Source organism: Patella vulgata, chromosome 1 (assembly GCF_932274485.2).
Source record: "Patella vulgata chromosome 1, xgPatVulg1.2, whole genome shotgun sequence".
NCBI classification, from domain to species: Eukaryota; Metazoa; Mollusca; class Gastropoda; family Patellidae; genus Patella; species Patella vulgata.
The window spans coordinates 39,458,800-39,477,190 of record NC_065879.2 but is presented as its reverse complement, the minus strand read 5'-3'; the positions used below and the strand labels follow the sequence as shown (position 1 = coordinate 39,477,190).

The following is an 18,391-nucleotide window of genomic DNA, read 5'->3' as shown; positions in this document are numbered from 1 at the left end:
CCCTTCATCGATACAATTGCATCTATAGGCTACAGTTATCCGAGTTATGACCCTTGATCCGTTTTAAAATACTTTATGGACGTTTAAAGACTAAAGTTGTCATCCGAGTGACTTGAAATTTATTCACAGTGTTTAGGTTCATGGCGCTTAAAGGGATTCGAGAATTTACCATTGATAAAATAAGGCTAATCGTTAATTGATATATCTTTACTGACTTGCAATGTCTCTGTTTTACCTTGTTAGCCGTCCGTGTGTTTGTTTTATGGTTCCGACACTCTACAGGTCACAATTGTTATCCGATTTTGACAAAACCTGGAATATAGGGTTATATCTCAACGATCTCGGTTCCTTTGACATTAGCGCGTATCGAACCGTAACGTCGTGGATTGTTGCCCCTGATTATTCGAAAAATCGCGTTTATAGCTTGTGGATGCTCTGGAGGCCACAATTTTTATCCGATTTTGATGAAAGTTAATTTGTATGTTTATAACCCAAAGATCACGATCCATGTCGATATATACGCATACCGGCCCCGGATTGAACGAAAAATTGCAGTTTTAACTGTTGCACAATAATTACGATTGAGTTCGAATATCGTGAAAATGGCCTCTCCCTTTTACGCAAAAACTGTAAAAGCATGTACCATGATTGGGGGCCCTCTGAATGCATTCAGTTTTGGTGAGCATTGAATCTGCCACCTGCCTTTTATGCAAGCTTCTTGTTTAATACAGCCTGGCTTGTTATTTCACATTGAATTATTTTAAGAAATGTGTGTTTATATTTTGTATCTACTGTGAGTTATGTTGACAATAAACAGTATACTGGATATATTAATGTTATAATCAACATATTTGGATCATTGTTCATTAAACTATGCAATAATCTTGACCAATAAGGCAATATGGACACTATTTTAAAACCGAGCCTTTGTTAGCATGTGTATGACAGACTAAATTAAAGTGGTAAATCTTGAATCAGTTTTTAACTAATATTTCTTTTTGAAATTCTTTGTGAAGTATTGGGACAATAAGAGGATGGGCCCTATTGATTTTACATGTTCCCCGTCCGTCTTTTGCCACCACTTGTTGTATTAATTCTGGTGTACATGGAAATATCGGCCATGGTTTAGGTTTTGTCAATAAATTTCAGTTATTCTCTTTAAATGTCATTTTTGTTTTGTTTTATTTTGCAGCGATCCATGTATCGAAAAGTTGGATCATTATACATTTTACCAGGCGGCGGTTGTACCAGCGGTAACATTATTAATACCAAATACAAGTTGCGCGTTAATTAGGGTTTCATACTACGTAGCTTGTGTGAAACACTATTGTTTTTGTTAAGATTCTTCTTATTATTATTTTTTTTTTCCACTTGTGCATATCTCAGAAACTACTTGTCAGGTGGATTCGATGTCTTCGGTTTTACTGGGAAAGTGGGTGTGACTTAAAGATTAAAGCTATTTCGTACCAGGCCCGTAGCCAAGGGGGGGCCTGGGGGGGCGAAGCCCCCCCTGGAAATAATCTTGCCCCCCCCCCCCCCCCCGACAAAAGGTTGTCGACCATATTTATAAATTACCTATGTATGATTTGAATATATTTCTTGAAAAACACTCAGAATAGTTCGTTCTTAGAACATATAATTGTCGATTTCTATGTTTAGAAACTCGTTTACAGTTACTCAATTTTCAAAATTTTCCGGGGGGAGACCCCCGTACCCCCGGCAAGAGAGAACCCACCCCCGGACCCCCCTACCGCCGGGGCTGCCTCCCCCTGCGCCAGCAAGCTGGCTACGGGCCTGTTTCGAACGTTCTGCGACAATGCGAAATGTACGAAATCTTTGAGGTTGTCGTTTTATGAAATATTGCAGTAATATTAAAAATAATCGTCGGATTTTAACATTTGATACATTTTAACATAGCTAGAGATAAGGCACATAGCTATGGTTCTTTAGATTTTTTATTTTCGGTGAATCTTTGGAAATATTAGGCGCCAAATTTTGAAAATTTAAATGTTTACAAAAAACTTTTTATTTATGATTATTTTTGGATTGTATTTTGCACAGGATTAAAAGGTCTGTGAAAAAAAATTTCTTTCGGTACATTGCGCTAGTCGCCATTGACTAATTCAGTTTTTCGGTTCTAAATTAATTATTTATTGTTCGATTTGTATAAAACAAAGTTCATATGCTCTGTGGTTCCAAATTCCATTTCTTTTTTTTAACCGATAAAGTTTTCTGTCGACACCGGAAGTGATGTAATTTTGCCAAAAACTACAATTTTGACAGTTCGGAACTTCTTTCCGCAATCAATTATTATTTTTTACAAATCTGAGAGATCATGATGAAATCCCCTACTACAGGCGCAAATAATCAATTTTGCACAAGTCACTTTTTACGTTAGTTTGCCTGTAAGAGAGTCAATTATGATTGGATTTTCATAAAAGTGACACCATTTGATGCATAAAGCAAATGTACGTTCTATTAAACTGATAAAAATTCCAAATTGACACCGAAAGTGGCGGCATTTTGTCAAAAAACGTATTTTTAACCTTTAAAATCAATATTTTTTTCAACTAAGAATTATTTAATATGTATTAAAAATTTTAACTTTTAATTTAAATCAACATATCAATAAAAATGACACGGTCATATAGATATCACAAAATGGTTCCTAACTTGTTCAGTTGCGGAGAAATAGACGATTTTCTACAAGTCACTTTTCAAGGTTTTTCATAAAAGTGTCAATTATTATTCGATTTTTGTATAAAATCTTCACCACATGATGCCTTATGCCATTTATGATTTCGTAAAAGTAATTTAACATTTTCATTATCACCAGAAGTAATGTAATTTGGGCAAAAACTGAACTTTAAACCTCCAAAACAAATATTTTTTTTTTTTTTTTTTTTTTAGGTAACTAATATTAATTGTTCAAATAAAATTTTATATTTTATTCCCAATGGACAATTAAAATAAATCAATGCGATCATATTGATGTTACAAAAGTGTTTCTAACCAATTTTGCCAGGGCCACTTTTTAAGATTTTTCGCTTTTTAGTAAGGATTTATAAAGGGTTAATTCTGTTCAATTTTTAATTAAATTTTCTCTCATCCAATGTGGCTATTTCTGCCATCCAATTTAAAAAATTTATTGATAGCAGAAGTGATGTCATCGTGTTGAGTCTTCGTTTGCTATGGTTTATTTTGTGACATATGTAACAAATGTATAAATGGAACTGTTATTGTTGGATTTATTGGTTAATTTTTAGAAAAAAATTATAGATGCAATGCTCTTGTGGTAAACTGTTTAACGGTTTCGTTTGTACGGGAAGTGACACCAGTTCCAGGGTAACGTGGCACCTGTAAAATCCGTCATCACAGTTTTTGTCATAAAATTTTAGTTTTGTTGCCTGACATTCCTTATTTTTGTTTTACAGGTACTAATAATGTTATCATTTTCCTTTACAAAAAAACGAAGGCGATTACTTCTAGACGTCTTTAAGGGAAAACCGGGACTTATTTTGTAAGTGGATAGATGTTTATTGTCCAGACCTTAATATTATAAGGGAGTGTATCACTGTGAGCTCTCGTAAATTACAGCTGTTTTAGTTACTGCCCAAATTATACAATGTTACATTTTGTGATAGAACTGGTTAAACACATTCCAAATAATATATACTGTTAAGAAAGATTTGAAGGGTCGGGTAGTGAAGCAAATAAAGGGGATCACGCGTTATCGTTACTGGCTGAAGTATAGGGCGACACACAGTCGATTTTCAGCTATGTGAATTTCCCAAATTAATATTAATTATTTTATTCTCAATTTATAATATATTTTACACAGTCCTATGGATATACTGACAAGAGATACAAGCATGTCATATGCTGCAGCTTATGGCGCCACGCTCTATTTAGTATACATTGTTGTATTTGAACAGAAATATGCGTTTGTGAGTAATGGACCGCCAGAAGTTAAAAGTAAGTAGTGATGAACCCATTAACATAAAAATGATGGGGTTTAATGACTGGTCAACACAATTCTTTTGTCATTTTGCGACTAACATATGATAATGTGTGCAACGCGAGGGAGGCGAATTTAGTCCATACCGCAACTATCTCAAGGGAGAGAGAGAGAGAAATGGGATTGAACGTCGACTCGACACAGACTAGGTCATTTCGGGACTAACATATTATGGTTTAATTTTATTTCGATAATTCGCTTGCGCGTAGGGGTCTTTAGCAGTGGAAGGAAACCGGAGGACAGGCAACCGGGGATTCGAAACCATGCCAGTTGACTCAATGACAGGGTTCTGGTATGTGTACGCTTGCATGTTCACGGTTGAACATTGATTTTCATTCATCATTCGCTCATTACATTTCACATTTTATCATCGCTTGGTAAAGAAAAGGGGAGCCTATTTAGTCGAAACGTTGCTCAGTAATCACGGCAATTGGATTATACAGAATGTCATTGGAAAATTTTAGCTATTATAGCTCGAGCACGTGGTTTTGTTGACAAATGATGACATCACACCGGAGTCTTGATTTGCTAATGTAAGTCGAAATGATTTGGATTTTGAAACAAGAGGTGTACTTTAATAGAATATGTTTATATTGCACTAAACATGTCTACTTTATGAGTGTGAGAGTGTGTGTGTGTAAGGGGGGTGGGGGGAGATAGGGTGTGTTTGTTTCGTTGTTTTATTTTAGTCCTAATTTTTTGTGTAAATTTTTTTTACAGGTTTAATAGTTATAGCATCTATGATAATATATGGTGTAGTCTTCTTCCCTGTGTTTGCTTGTTTAGCTATTGGGTCTACCTACGGTTATTGTGTTGGGTCGATCTATATGTGGTTTTTTACCGGTGCTTCAATATATCAACAATTTCAGTGTGTTTACAAAAATGTAAGTTTGATAAATCGCGATTAGAAAAAAAAAACATGTACCCACACGCTGGGATTTGAATCCGGGATATTGTAATTCGAGAGTCCATCGCCCTAATTCCTCGACACGGATAAATAGGTATGGGATCAATTCCAACCACAGCAAATCCGCTTTTACTTTCCACTTAATATATCTGTGCCTTAGCGTTTGCATTCTTTTTGTTTTTGTAATTTTGTATACATCGACTGGGTTGTTTTCTTGTGTAAAAAATTAGAGCTCTTTAAACTTGCGGGATATAGTGTAACACATGCCAACCTTCCTATGGATTTATTGATAGAGTTACTTCCCAGAATTTTACAAAACCTGAAATGCCACAATAAGTAATTTCCCCTTTTCTTTATTTAAGGAAACAAAAACAACGCTAGTTCTTGTGGCGAGAAGTATGCCACAAATGGTGTGTTTGTTTTATCTGTGCTGTAGTCTTCCTGGAAGATTTGTTATGTCTATCAAAAAAGGTCGAAACTTTTTCATGACTCTACAAGATGAATACCAAACTGAAACCTTAGAAGAAATCAAAGAGTCTTACGTGGGCCTTCACGTCATACGTTTATTTAAAAAGCCTCTACAAAAGCCCGAGTATGTAGCCTGCGTACGAACAACTATACTATTACTGGATACATAATAGAAAATAGCCCAAAATAACCATACAAAACAAACTAACTTATCCATCTTTTAAATGTTTTCAAAAGTCACCCTGATAAAGACTGCTTATTAAGACCACTAATTCTTTTCTTAATCTTAATTTCTTTCCCTATTTGATGCTGTTATTTATGTTTACACATTCCGGGATCTATCCGTTATATCAGTGACGAGCTTAACATACCACTACTAACTGAGCAAAGTCTTTAAAAGGTATAAGAGGGTTTTTTTCTTTCGGAAGTTCTTGTGAACCTGGAGAATTCTCCAAGTTGTTGTCTGTGTACGTTCTGATCTGCCCATCTCAAAACCTGGTAGCAAGTCATAATTCAAACTCTTTTTATCAATTCTAGACCACAAAGCAAACAAAAATGTGACTCCTTTTTCTCCCTTTAAATGATTTATTTAGAAAGGAATTTTAGTTCGCGTTTTAAATAATTTCTGCCATAAATTATATGTTAATTTAATATTTCAGTCCTCCGGAAGGGAAACTTATGATAATCAAATCAAAAGTAATAAACCTGTGGCATAGATTAGTCTATCAGACAGACGCAGGTATGGATAATCTAAAACCAGTATTCTCCCTAATTGGTTCGTCAAAGAAAATGTCTAGCCGTTGCAACTTCTCTATATTGCATCCATTGTCTTGTACTGGAATCCACGCTAGTCTGGAGGTCGGGTGTTCGATCCCTGCATTGACCGAGAGAGTTCATCCAGATTTTTCCGGCGTGGTTCTCCCTTGTCAGTGATGCAGGACGGAGGGCCTGACAAGGACAGCTGTCTAGTCGTTCAGATGGGACGAAAAACCGAGGTCCCGTGTACACATTGGTGTGCACGTAAAAGATCCCTTGAAAATTGGAATTCGATATAAGAGTAGGCCGTAGTGCCGCTGTTCGGGCAAATTTCCCTCATAGCACATTGTATGGCGTATGCCCGTCTTCATTAGCCCAGTTCGGAGCAGAACAGTAGGATGTTAAACCCCATTTCATTTCATTTGTACTGGAATCGATTCAGCCTTAAGTCCGCAGCGCAGTTGCTGTCCAAACGTGACTGCTGCGATGCCATTAGCTGGTAAGGGGTAAAAGGCTATTGATGGCGGCAGTTATCCTGCCTTTACTTTCTGTATAATGACAAGTGCCCGGTACTAATATTAATTTACCCTCCCCCCTCCCCCAACGCCATTTAAGACATAAATAAAATGCTTGTGCAGTCAGACACAATATAATGAAGAGCAGTTTAATCCCGCATTTTACTTTTCAGCATTTAATTATTCTTCCCGGTTTTTATCAGTGATGTTATTGGGCGTTTGTTTAATCTATATGGTAAGTGCTTCCGTTTTTATGCGCTTTGTGGGCTGAAAAATATTATTGGGGTAATAAATTAGACAAAATGTTAGTTTAGATCAGCTCTTGTCTTGACATCGATGTTAAAGGAACAAGGAACAGTTCGCAGGATCTGAACACCGACTTTAAACAAGATATGTCTGATTTTACTATAATAAAACATAAAACGAATCGTACTTGTCATATGATTTTACAAAAATGGTTTAAGGGGTATATTGCTCCGGCAGTGTCGTTGTTCTCCTACCCTTTCGAATCCAAACTGTCAGATCTTTCACGAGCATGGCCAAATTCAACACAAGAGAGGGCCGTGTCTGATTTGCCCAGTGTTCTAACGAGTGCACTTTAGATGATAAGCTCTGCATTGAGTCAAAGGTTGTGGTTTTGATGGCAGGCTTGTGTGTGACAAGACGTATGATGGCCTGTCTAACCCTTGGGTTTTCTCCCTCCACTGCTAAAGAACTCTATGCACAAGCGAATTATTGATTTACCTTCCATTCGATAATCTCTAATTGACCTGGTTTGTGTCGAGTGGATCTTGCATCCCAAGACACAAAATCCCGAGAGTAATTCTTTTCATTTCGAACACCCTGTTCATAATAGTTCATTTAATATGTGTTTTTTTTAAAGCTTACTTTAGAGCTGTCAGTTTCTGTTTCGTTGATACTGGATTATGCTATAAAAAGTATGCAAGAATTACGAGATGTTGTAGTCCTGGGGGACGGCAGCATGGATACAGAAGAAAGTGAAGCAGCTGTAGGGGTCATTGAATTTGCCAACCGAGCAATGAAATCAATTAAATGTTCGTATTCCTTTATTTTTTAAACGATTTTACGCCTTAAATAGTAATCTGAATAATCATAAAGTTCTGAAAATTATTTATCGGAATAATGTCGTTCTCACATGTTTGGTAATGGATACATAATCAAACCCAATTGGTAACCAAATTTGATTACTTAGATTTCCCAATATTGAAGTAGTATTCGACCCGTGCCATATATCCTTTTACAGGAACAGATATTAATATGTACATCACACCAAAGGACAGAATATAAGGCATTTTCGTTAGGCCCCTTAATCGCTTACCCGTCTCACGAGTTTCTTATTGGGCTCATATCGAAAGTGTTCCAGGAAACACTTGCCTGCGATATCACCCTAGCTGGAAGCGGACGTTAAGCCCCACTCACTGACTGACTAATAAAGAACAGAATTATTATTAAATCCTTTTTTTAATTGAGACCACAATTATTAGCCTGGCTATGTGAAAGGTCGGGTCTATTTATGTTTTCGTCACACTGTTCCAAAATTGACATCAGAGGGACACACGATAAAGTAAATTTCAAATTCGGCATCTTAAGCCATCGCATGACTGCCTGTAGATTTTCTCAGGCTCCGGCAATAACTTCGTGACCGCTGGCAAAAACTTTGGCATGACAAAAAATTGCCGAAAGAACTTGCTAAGGCTCAATTCCGTGTTAGAATTCGTGTAACCATCGTATTATAGTACGCCTACGATGACATCGAGATGGCACCAAGTTGTCAACGAAGACAGCCGAATTTGAGTAGGTCAAGCGTTTCCCACGTGTGAGTTAACATATGAAGTTCAATTAAAATTTAATTAAATTTGAAATAGAGTTGAAATGTACTGTTTTCTGCTCCCAATAATCTCTGATCAACAATGTATTTCTCACGTTCGTTCGTTCGCTCCTAGAGTTTTACGTCTACTTCCACCAGGGGTGACATCTTAGACAAGAATTTTTCACGTCGTGTGGCCTTCGTTTGTCGCGTGACCTTCTGCGGGCGTTCTACTTGCATCGGCTGTTGATTGGCTGTTGACCAAGTTCGGGGGCTACCTTCGCGCGAAATTCAAAATTCCATATTTGTATGGCCATCTGATGTCCATTTCGGGACAGTGTGGCTACACCATTAACGATTTTCAAGGATTACCAGCCATTTTCAACTATTTCAAATGTTAACTTTTGTCAGTATGCTCAATACATGTAGTAGCGAAACCTTGTTAACACTGATGCAAGTTTCTATCATAAAGGCTAGCCTTTAGACACACGTAATCTGTGCAAATTGTTGATATTTCGATCCATCCCTATTACCAGAAGCTCACATGAGTGAGCCAGCGCCTTACTCGCTGAGTCACCACGACTCCCTTGTTGGAAATGGAATGAAATGAGTTTGGGTTTAGCGTCTTACTATTGTGTTCCGACTGGGCTAAGGATGACGGATCTCCTAGTTGGAACAGACTTAATATTAATAGTATGTTCTCGTTGTTAGTGATATAGAAGAATATAAATTGTTTTTGGTTTGTGTCTATATTTCTCACAACTTGATTGTTTTTTTTTTCCAGCCTGTTTTATTGTGTCTATGTTTCTGACAACTTGATTGGTTTTTTTTCCAGCCTGTTTTATTGTGTCTATGTTTCTGACAACGTGTTTGAATCTTCTTGTTATATTACATATGATGTCATCATACAGGTTGGTATATACTATGTTAACCCACAGCTGTTTGACATAGAAAATGTTGTTCAATCCAAACATGCCTGTGTTGCCGTTTATAAACAAAGGAATCCGTGAAGCTTATGGATGCATCATCGAGGACTGAAAAGGTTCGACCAAACTGTTGATGACGGTGTGAAGTACCATGAGTCTTTCGTCAGACGTGGAGAGCGGACGTTGAACAAACCGGTTGCCACATCCTTGCATCCTTTCTTACTACACATCTTAGTAGCCCTGTGATCGTCTAGAATTTGTCTCTAGCTGTCTTTACTTTCCCTTCACGTTGTGTATTTACTTCTTACTGTTTTCTCAGTAGTTATAACAATGCAACAGTTCGTTTTTTTACATTTTATATCATAGCTGCTTACATATGGTACATTCTCTCAAACCTCATTCAGCCAGACTCGCTAGGCGAGTCTGCTGATAGAAACTGTTACATATTTTTCCTTCTAGAATCAAGCTGCTATCTAGGAATTCAGATCGCAAAATCTATCTTAAAAGTTTACCATGATTTCTTTTATAGGACTCATGGATGTCACGCACAGAATAAGCTACTCATGACCCCGAACTCGTACAACTACTGATTATGATTGGTTACTTTAGCCAAATGATGCAATTAGGAAATTTCCAAGCACGTGTAATACACGATATCCCTATTCCCACAAAACCAGCTAATATTTACCAAATTATAACTCTTTTTTATATAACCATCTGTCACTCATTAACTAACTTGATTTAAGTACAAATATGTGAATCTACTAACTTGCCAGAGATATTATTTAATACAATATAATGCTATCCTAATTTAAAGAGCAAAAATTCTACAAAAAGTGTTTACAGGTGTACACAGATGTGACACCGTATTAGGAATAACAATTTATGACAACTCCAATTTATATGGGTATTCAGTACTGTCTAACAAGGTTGAGGAAGAAAGGGAATGGGTTTAACGCCCTACGGTTCTGCTCCGACTGGGATAATGAGACAAAAAACCGAGGTCCCGTGTACACATTGGCATGCACGTTATCATTTGGTAGTTGGAATTCGATATAAGAGTTGGCTGTAGCGCCGCTTTCCGGGCAAAATTTCCCTCACAGCACATTGTATGGCGTATGTCCGTCTTCATTAGCCCAGTCGGAGCAGAACAGTAGAACGTTAAACTTCATTTCATTTCATTTCATTTCATTCTCTTTTACAGGCATGCCAATGTGTACACGGCACCTCAGTTTTTTTGTCCCACCCGAACTAATATAGACTGTCTCTTGCCAGACCCGTCGTCCTGCACCACTGTCAATAGGGAATGACGTCGGAAAACCCGATAAATCTCAATGAACTTTCTCGGTCAACACAGAGATCGAACACGTGTGCTCCAGGTTAGCGAGCCAATGTCTTACTCACTGGGCCACCGTGGCTCCCTAGGTTGGGGAAGAGTGACTGTAGACATCGTGGATGCAGAGATGATCGGCTAGTGGAGATTTGCTGTTCAAAAACCTTCTGAGTAAATTTAATCAGCGTCAGTTTAGAAAAGACGAAAAAGCGCACATAATATAGTAATTTAGTTGCCGTTTGCGAGACAATAACAATAGGAACAATAGGAATAGAAAATTAAAGTTTACCCACAACCTTTTATTACAGAACAAATTTGAGAGCTCTACATAAAGGTGACTACACTCATATTCCATCCAGAACTAGAAGAACAAATCCAGACTTATTGGTGGGTACACATGTCCACATTTATACTAAATATACTTATCTATCTATATATATATTTGTGATTGTCTGTCTGTCTGTTCGGGGTTGGCGGCTACACTAGGTCTGCCCCGAGTCTGAAATTTGGGGTATAGGGTTAGCTCGGACCGGGGAGTAACATAGACCAGGTGGCGTTAGTCTACCACTTCCGGTTTCGGAGTTATGACCCCCGAGCGAAGCCGGTCTGTTCGGGGTTGGCGGCTACACTAGGTCTGCCCCGAGTCTGAAATTTAGGGTATAGGGGTAGCTCGGACCGGGGAGTAACATAGGCCAGGTGGCGTTAGTCTACCACTTCCGGTTTCGGAGTTATTACCCCCGAGCGAAGCCGGTCTGTTCGGGGTTGGCGGCTACACTAGGTCTGGCCCGAGTCTGAAATTTGGGGTATAAGGGTATCACGGACCGGGGAGTAACATAGGCCAGGTGGCGTTAGTCTACCACTTCCGGTTTCGGAGTTATGACCCCCCGAGCAAAGTGTGTCTGTTCGGGGTTGGCGGCTACATCTGCCCCGAGTCTGAAATTTGGGGTATAGGGGTAGCTCGGACCGGAGAGTAACATAGGCCAGGTGGCGTTAGTCTACCACTTCCGGTTTCGGAGTTATGACCCCCGAGCGAAGCCGGTCTGTTCGGGGTTGGCGGCTACACTAGGTCTGGCCCGAGTCTGAAATTTGGGGTATAAGGGTATCACGGACCGGGGAGTAACATAGGCCAGGTGGCGTTAGTCTACCACTTCCGGTTTCGGAGTTATTACCCCCGAGCGAAGCCGGTCTGTTCGGGGTTGGCGGCTACACTAGGTCTGGCCCGAGTCTGAAATTTGGGGTATAAGGGTATCACGGACCGGGGAGTAACATAGGCCAGGTGGCGTTAGTCTACCACTTCCGGTTTCGGAGTTATTACCCCCGAGCGAAGTCTGTCTGTTCGGGGTTGGCGGCTACACTAGGTCTGCCCCGAACAGACTTGGGGTATAGGGGTAGCTCGGGCCGGGGAGTAACATAGGCCAGGTGGCGTTAGTCTACCACTTCCGGTTTCGGAGTTATGACCCCCGAGCGAAGCCGTTCTGTTCGGGGTTGGCCGCTACACTAGGTCTGCCCCGAGTCTGAAATTTGTGGTATAGGGGTAGCTTGGACCAGGTGGCGTTAGTCTACCACTTCCGGTTTCGGAGTTATGACCCCCGAGCGAAGCCGGGTATCCTGCTAGTCTATATATATATTTGTGACTGCCGTTTGTCTGTCTGTCTGTCTGTTCGGGGTTGGCGGCTAAACTAGGTCTGCCCCGAGTCTGAAATTTTGGGTATAGGGGTAGCTCGGACCGGGGAGTAACATAGGCCAATTGGCGTTAGTTTACCACTTCCGGTTTCGGAGTTATGACCCCGAGCGAAGCCGGTCTGTTCGGGGTTGGCGGCTACACTAGGTCTGCCCCGAGTCTGAAATTTTGGGTATAGGAGTAGCTCGGACCGGGGAGTAACATAGGCCAGGTGGCGTTAGTCTACCATTTCCGGTTTCGGAGTTATAACCCCCGAGCGAAGTCTGTCTGTTAATTTCAGGTTGGTTAATTTCAGGTTGGAAGTATACGATACGCTGGTTATCAAGTTGCCTATATAGCATGGGGTAAGCAACTGGATCAGATAATACACCTCAATTAATTTGACACAAAAGTGCAACGAATACTTAGCAATATCTAATCCTTCAGTGGCATTTAGCAATTGAGCACATACAAAAAAAACACCGCACAATTTAAATGGAAAACAGTTACTGGTTTATACACACTTTTGTATTCTTATCGTTTTTGTGTTGTGTATGTGTGTGGTTTTTTAAAATTATTTTTAGAAATATCTATTTGAAGTTATCACAAGGCCTCTTATTTGCCCAGATATTATCGGTCCTGGGAGTCACCATGACGTCCGGAAACTCCTCCCACCGTTCATATTCTCGATTATCAAGTACCATTGTCATGATCATAAACGACGTCTCAGTTGACAGGACTTTTATCGTCAGTTTCCGACAATATTAGCTTTGATATGGCGAGTATTGTCTAACCCACCTAATATCTAAGCCACTCGATGATCTGGAGAGTTGATTATGGGTTTGTCATGTGATAACTGTCTAAATGATAAAACACCGACGCTAAATATTTTCAATTAATCACACTTTTGAAACATTTTTGGACTGATATTCCATTTGGAGTTTCAACTAATTTGCAGGGGATTCAAATGATGGTCAGCTGCTTTACCAAGTATAAATAATGTATTTGTGTATTCTGGTACTATTTATTTTTCAGGTTTTATAATACAGTTTACTTATATCTTTCAGGTTTTATAATACAGTTCACTATTATTTTTCTGATTGGTTTTTCTCTGACTTGTATAGTGATTTTTCTCGACTCGGGATTTAACGATTGGATTATATCTGTCATAAAATCAATTTGGTAACTTTTTTTTTTTTTATTTAATTGCTTGGGTTTCACGTCCCTAAACAACTTGTATTGCCAATTACCCATGTCATTTTAATGACAGGCATGGCGAGCAATATTTTTGGGCGCTAGATCTAACTTTAAATACAGAAACAATTAAACATGCATTATGCAAGAGCAAAATCTGCTTATTACAAGTCTTTCTTTAGGCCTGAAATGTTGTCTAAATTATCAATTAGACATTAATTAACTTATCCAGACCATAGTAAACCCTCGATGTCAAGGCTCGCTTTCGATATTGACTGGATTAGATTCCTATATGCCGCTAACGGCCACTGATAATTAAATCAGAAAAAGTGGATAATCGAGACTATGCTGTTTATATTAATGATATTAGTAATGATGACCGAGACTATGCAAAAATTTCACCCGCTTCTTTCTCGGCTCATAGTGGATCAATTTGACTGAAATTTTCAGCAAATTAACATTACACTATCTAGTTTTTAACTATTATAGCGAGAACTGCCATCTCTTTATCTTATCTCCCATAATGTATCTTTAACAGCTTGATACACTATATAGTGTGTGTGTCGAACAATTTGAAAAGCAGAATAACCCAATAACTAGAGTTAAAGAATATTAAAGACTATACTTATCTGAGTCATGTATTTAATATGGGCTGGCTTGATCTTTGTTTTTAACACAACTTTGATAATTTGATGGTAATTAATTATATTGTTCTTTTTTTTCTAGGCCTATATTGTTGTCAGCTATTGTGATCAGTATTTTACAAACACAGTTGGCGAGATTTGCGTTTTTACAAGGAAGGGGAAAGGAATTGGCATTTGAAAACAGGTAACGATTCTTTTTCTTTTGGTTCTTTTTTAAATAAATGCTATACGCTAGTAATACAATTTGTCTAAAGCCAGTTTTCCATGAACGAGTTTTCGCGGCGTTTCCATGGAAACGTTGGTTAACTGGAAACGGTCCAATCATTAGACCGACCTTTTCGCGAATAGAAAACGGGCTTTAGTTTATTTTAGGCATAGCCCAATACGTTATCTGTTTTTTTGCCGAACAGTTGCGCCAGTCGCCCATTCTTACATACAGTCTTACTGGTTGTCAATGTGTGCTTTGGAAAAGTGCTCTAGCCTATTTCTTCTTTCGTAGGCAATATGTACGTGCATATCAGTTTGTCAGTATATAGCCTACAATAGCAGTCATGGGCTAATCATTTTATTGCCATGTTCCCAGTCGTCAGATTGTTGATACAAATTTATTATTATACTGAAAATGCTGTAAGGGCTATCACATATCATATACTGTAATGTCACACATCACGAGTAGCTATATTCACGTCTCTTTCCTCAATGTCGTACTCTCTCTCTCTGGTTAGGTCTAAATATTTAGGCCAACTGCAGATTTGGTCAACGGTCACGAGATGTAAACAGGGCTAGCGCTAACCCATAATCACGTGCCCTAACCTTATTTACATCTCAGCGACCTTATCGAAAATTGAGTTGGCCTTAACAAACAGACCTCGCCCCTCTCCTTACCAATGGTTGACAAAAATATCGAAAGATAAAAATCAGAAACGAAATATATTAATAATAATGACGATTAGGGCGAATTGAGTCTTTACATGAAGACGCACAGGAGATATAATACAAAATTATTTCTGAAGAAATTACGAACAAAAATTATTTGGGAAGAGAAAGATTCGTGTAAAAGCTAAACATCACGCGATCGTAACGGCTCCTTTTCAACAGGCACTCGCCTCGAGGTCCTTTATACTCGACTTTCATTTTTTTTATAAACGTTTATCCTATTTTTAATTTCAGACGACTGTTATTTAGTTTTACATATTTTATGTATTTCTATAATATATTCCTGGGTTTAATATCCTGTTTATTGAGAATCATAAAGGCTATTGTTATTGGTGCTCTTCTGTTGTCTAGATTGGACAATAGTACATTACCCGAACGATTCCAATTCTTCGACCCAGGTAATTAACATGATAGAGGTCTTTCAATACACCATTTCTATTATTTGATATATATAAACATATATTTTCCGGCGTGGTTTCCCCTTGTCAGTGATGCAGAACGGAGGGTCTGACAAGGACAGCTGCCTAGTCGTTCGGTGGGGCGAAAAAACCGAGGTCCCGTGTACACATTGGCGTGCACGTAAAAGATCCCTTGGCAGTTGGAATTCGATATAAGAGTAGGCCGTAGCGCCGCTGCTCGGGCAAAATTCCCTCATAGCACACTGTATGGCGTATGCCCGTCTTCAATTAGCCCAGGTTAGGTGCAGAAGCGTTAAACCCCATTTCATTTCATTTCATTATAAACATATATACATTATTCCTTGTGCGGACACGTCCCACGAAATACATTGTCGGCAACAAGGGGTAATCTAAGATCCCAGAATAGTATTTTTAATGCATAGTCTTTTTCAAGTGCGATCAAACTACAGCTTCATATAAAGACTGAACAATAATTAATAATTGAGGTATTAACAGTGGCGATATGAATTACAAGGTACAAATACAAATCTACAAATAACTTTAAAATTATCATTTCCATCGTCTTTTGGTGAGGTTGGTAGAGTACCTAGATTTGCTTTCAGATCTAGATTACTAGAATGACCAACACAATGTCATCAGTAAGAAAGATTCCAAATGCAAAGCTAGCACCGAGCGCAGAACAGATTAGACACTTGTAACCAGCAAAATGTTGAAAGGAAAGGGGAGGTGGTCCACAAGGCCCCTTGTTTCCGATAATGTAATACAATAATTCCTTGTCAAATGATGAATATTGCAACTGCCTCACTTCCGTTATATTTGCAGCATTATACTCGACATTAGGTAGCTGACAATGTATAAAATTTTCGCTAGACAATTATAAACTATTCATAACAAAACACAACACAAGGTATATATGGATATAACTACTTCTCTATTATTTAATAACGACGTTTCGTAATACATTTTTTTTTTTTTTAAATTTTACTTCTTTAATTTTAAAATAAATTTTTCGAATAATTTATAGGTGATTATATACATAACTTAACAATGTCTTCGTTACATGTGCGTTACCGGTAAGTACGTATTGGCAAATAGTCATCTTTACTACATCAACAATTTAATTGTTTTTCTTTGATGTGCTTCAAGTTAATGATAAATATCTTCTTCTTCTTCTTCTTCTCTGGGGTTTTACGTCCACTTCCACCTAAGGTGATATCGTAGACAATAAAATAAATATCCATCTAGTCAGCCTATCTATATATATATATATTTGTCGTTTGTCTGTCTGTCTGTCTGTTCGGGGTTAGCGGCTAAACTAGGTCTGCCCCGAGTCTGAAATTTGGGGTATAGGGGTAGCTCGGACCGGGGAGTAACATAGGCCAGGTGGCGTTAGTCTACCACTTCCGGTTTCGGAGTTATGACCCCCGAGCGAAGCCGGTCTGTTCGGGGTTGGCGGCTACACTAGATCTGCCCCGAGTCTGAAATTTGGGGTATAGGAGTAGCTCGGACCGGGGAGTAACATAGGCCAGGTGGCGTTAGTCTACCATTTCCGGTTTAGGAGTTATAACCCCCGAGCGAAGTCTCTCTGTTCGGGTTGGCGGCTACATCTGCCCCGAGTCTGAAATTCGGGGTTTAGGGGTAGCTCGGACCGGGGAGTAACATAGGCCAGGTGGCGTTAGTCTACCACTTCCGGTTTCTGAGTTATGACCCCCGAGCGAAGCCGGTCTGTTCGGGGTTGGCGGCTACTAGGTCTGCCCCGAGTCTGAAATTTGGGGTATAGGGGTAGCTCGGACCGGGGAGTAACATAGGCCAGGTGGCGTTAGGCTACCACTTGCGGTTTCGGAGTTATGACCCCCGAGCGAAGTCTGTCTGTTCGGGGTTGGCGGCTACACTAGGTCTGCCCCGAGTCTGAAATTTGGGGTATAGGGGTAGCTCGGACCGGGGAGTAACATAGGCCAGGTGGCGTTAGTCTACCACTTCCGGTTTCGGAGTTATGACCCCCGAGCGAAGCCGGGTATCCTGCTAGTTTATACATATTTTGGCTTACCCCAACTTAATTAATAATCAGACGAAACCATTAAAATAATTAGAAGCCCTACAATAACAATAACTAATACAAACAATATTATTGATTGACCCTTTGGTAAGATAATCACAGATAATCAGTGCTCGAGATCAAAGATCAGCCTTAATAGGGTTTCACCATATAACATCTTAATCAGACCAACATGAATAATCACAACTTAATAATCAGAACTTAATTAAGTTGGGGTAAGCCAAAATATGCTGACTAGATGGATATTTATTATTAACTTGAAAACGTGACCTGTATGTGTTACGAAACGTTGTTATTACTTGAAAACGTGACCTGTACAAGTATGTGTTACGAAACGTCGTTATTAAATAATAGAGAAGTAGTTATATCCATATATACCTTGTGTTGTGTTTTGTTATGAACAGTTAAACCGTGCTTCTAGATGTCATTTAAAGAATTATAAACTAGTTCCTCACAAACGTTAAGGATATGGTTGTGGGGTCCCGAAATAGCCCTTGTATACGCACAAGGGTTATGCAAGGGCTAAATCGGCCTATTGCGGGCCTTTCTTTAGGCCTGAAATGTTATACAAACTGTTAATTAGACATTTATTAACATAAAATACCTTAATCAACTCTCGATGTCATCTTGTCAGATTGTTACTGGATTTGAATCCTATCTGCTGCTTAACGCTCATTGATAATTAAATCTAACAATGGATAATGGAAACTATGTTTTTATCGTACCGACTT

The 18,391-nt window shown here is 38.9% G+C and overlaps 1 protein-coding gene across 5 annotated transcripts in view; it reads left to right on the top strand.

The window, feature by feature from the left end:
- LOC126813061 (receptor for retinol uptake STRA6) overlaps positions 1-18,391 on the top strand; it is a 39,900-nt gene that overhangs the window by 18,314 nt on the left and 3,195 nt on the right. For 3 of the 5 annotated variants that reach the window (XM_056102529.1, XM_056102525.1, XM_056102528.1), the window contains exons 3-16: positions 1,193-1,253; positions 3,435-3,520; positions 3,842-3,975; positions 4,739-4,902; positions 5,288-5,517; positions 6,053-6,132; positions 6,838-6,899; positions 7,548-7,719; positions 9,328-9,403; positions 11,060-11,138; positions 12,728-12,776; positions 13,479-13,593; positions 14,332-14,433; positions 15,420-15,583. In XM_056102529.1, coding sequence (XP_055958504.1) covers positions 1,193-1,253; positions 3,435-3,520; positions 3,842-3,975; positions 4,739-4,902; positions 5,288-5,517; positions 6,053-6,132; positions 6,838-6,899; positions 7,548-7,719; positions 9,328-9,403; positions 11,060-11,138; positions 12,728-12,776; positions 13,479-13,593; positions 14,332-14,433; positions 15,420-15,583 — 1,574 coding nt within the window. Of the gene's footprint in view, positions 1-1,192; positions 1,254-3,434; positions 3,521-3,841; positions 3,976-4,738; positions 4,903-5,287; positions 5,518-6,052; positions 6,133-6,837; positions 6,900-7,547; positions 7,720-9,276; positions 9,404-11,059; positions 11,139-12,727; positions 12,777-13,478; positions 13,594-14,331; positions 14,434-15,419; positions 15,584-18,391 lie in introns of those variants that run through there. The other 2 variants (XM_056102533.1, XM_050539130.2) reach the window with 2 other exon arrangements.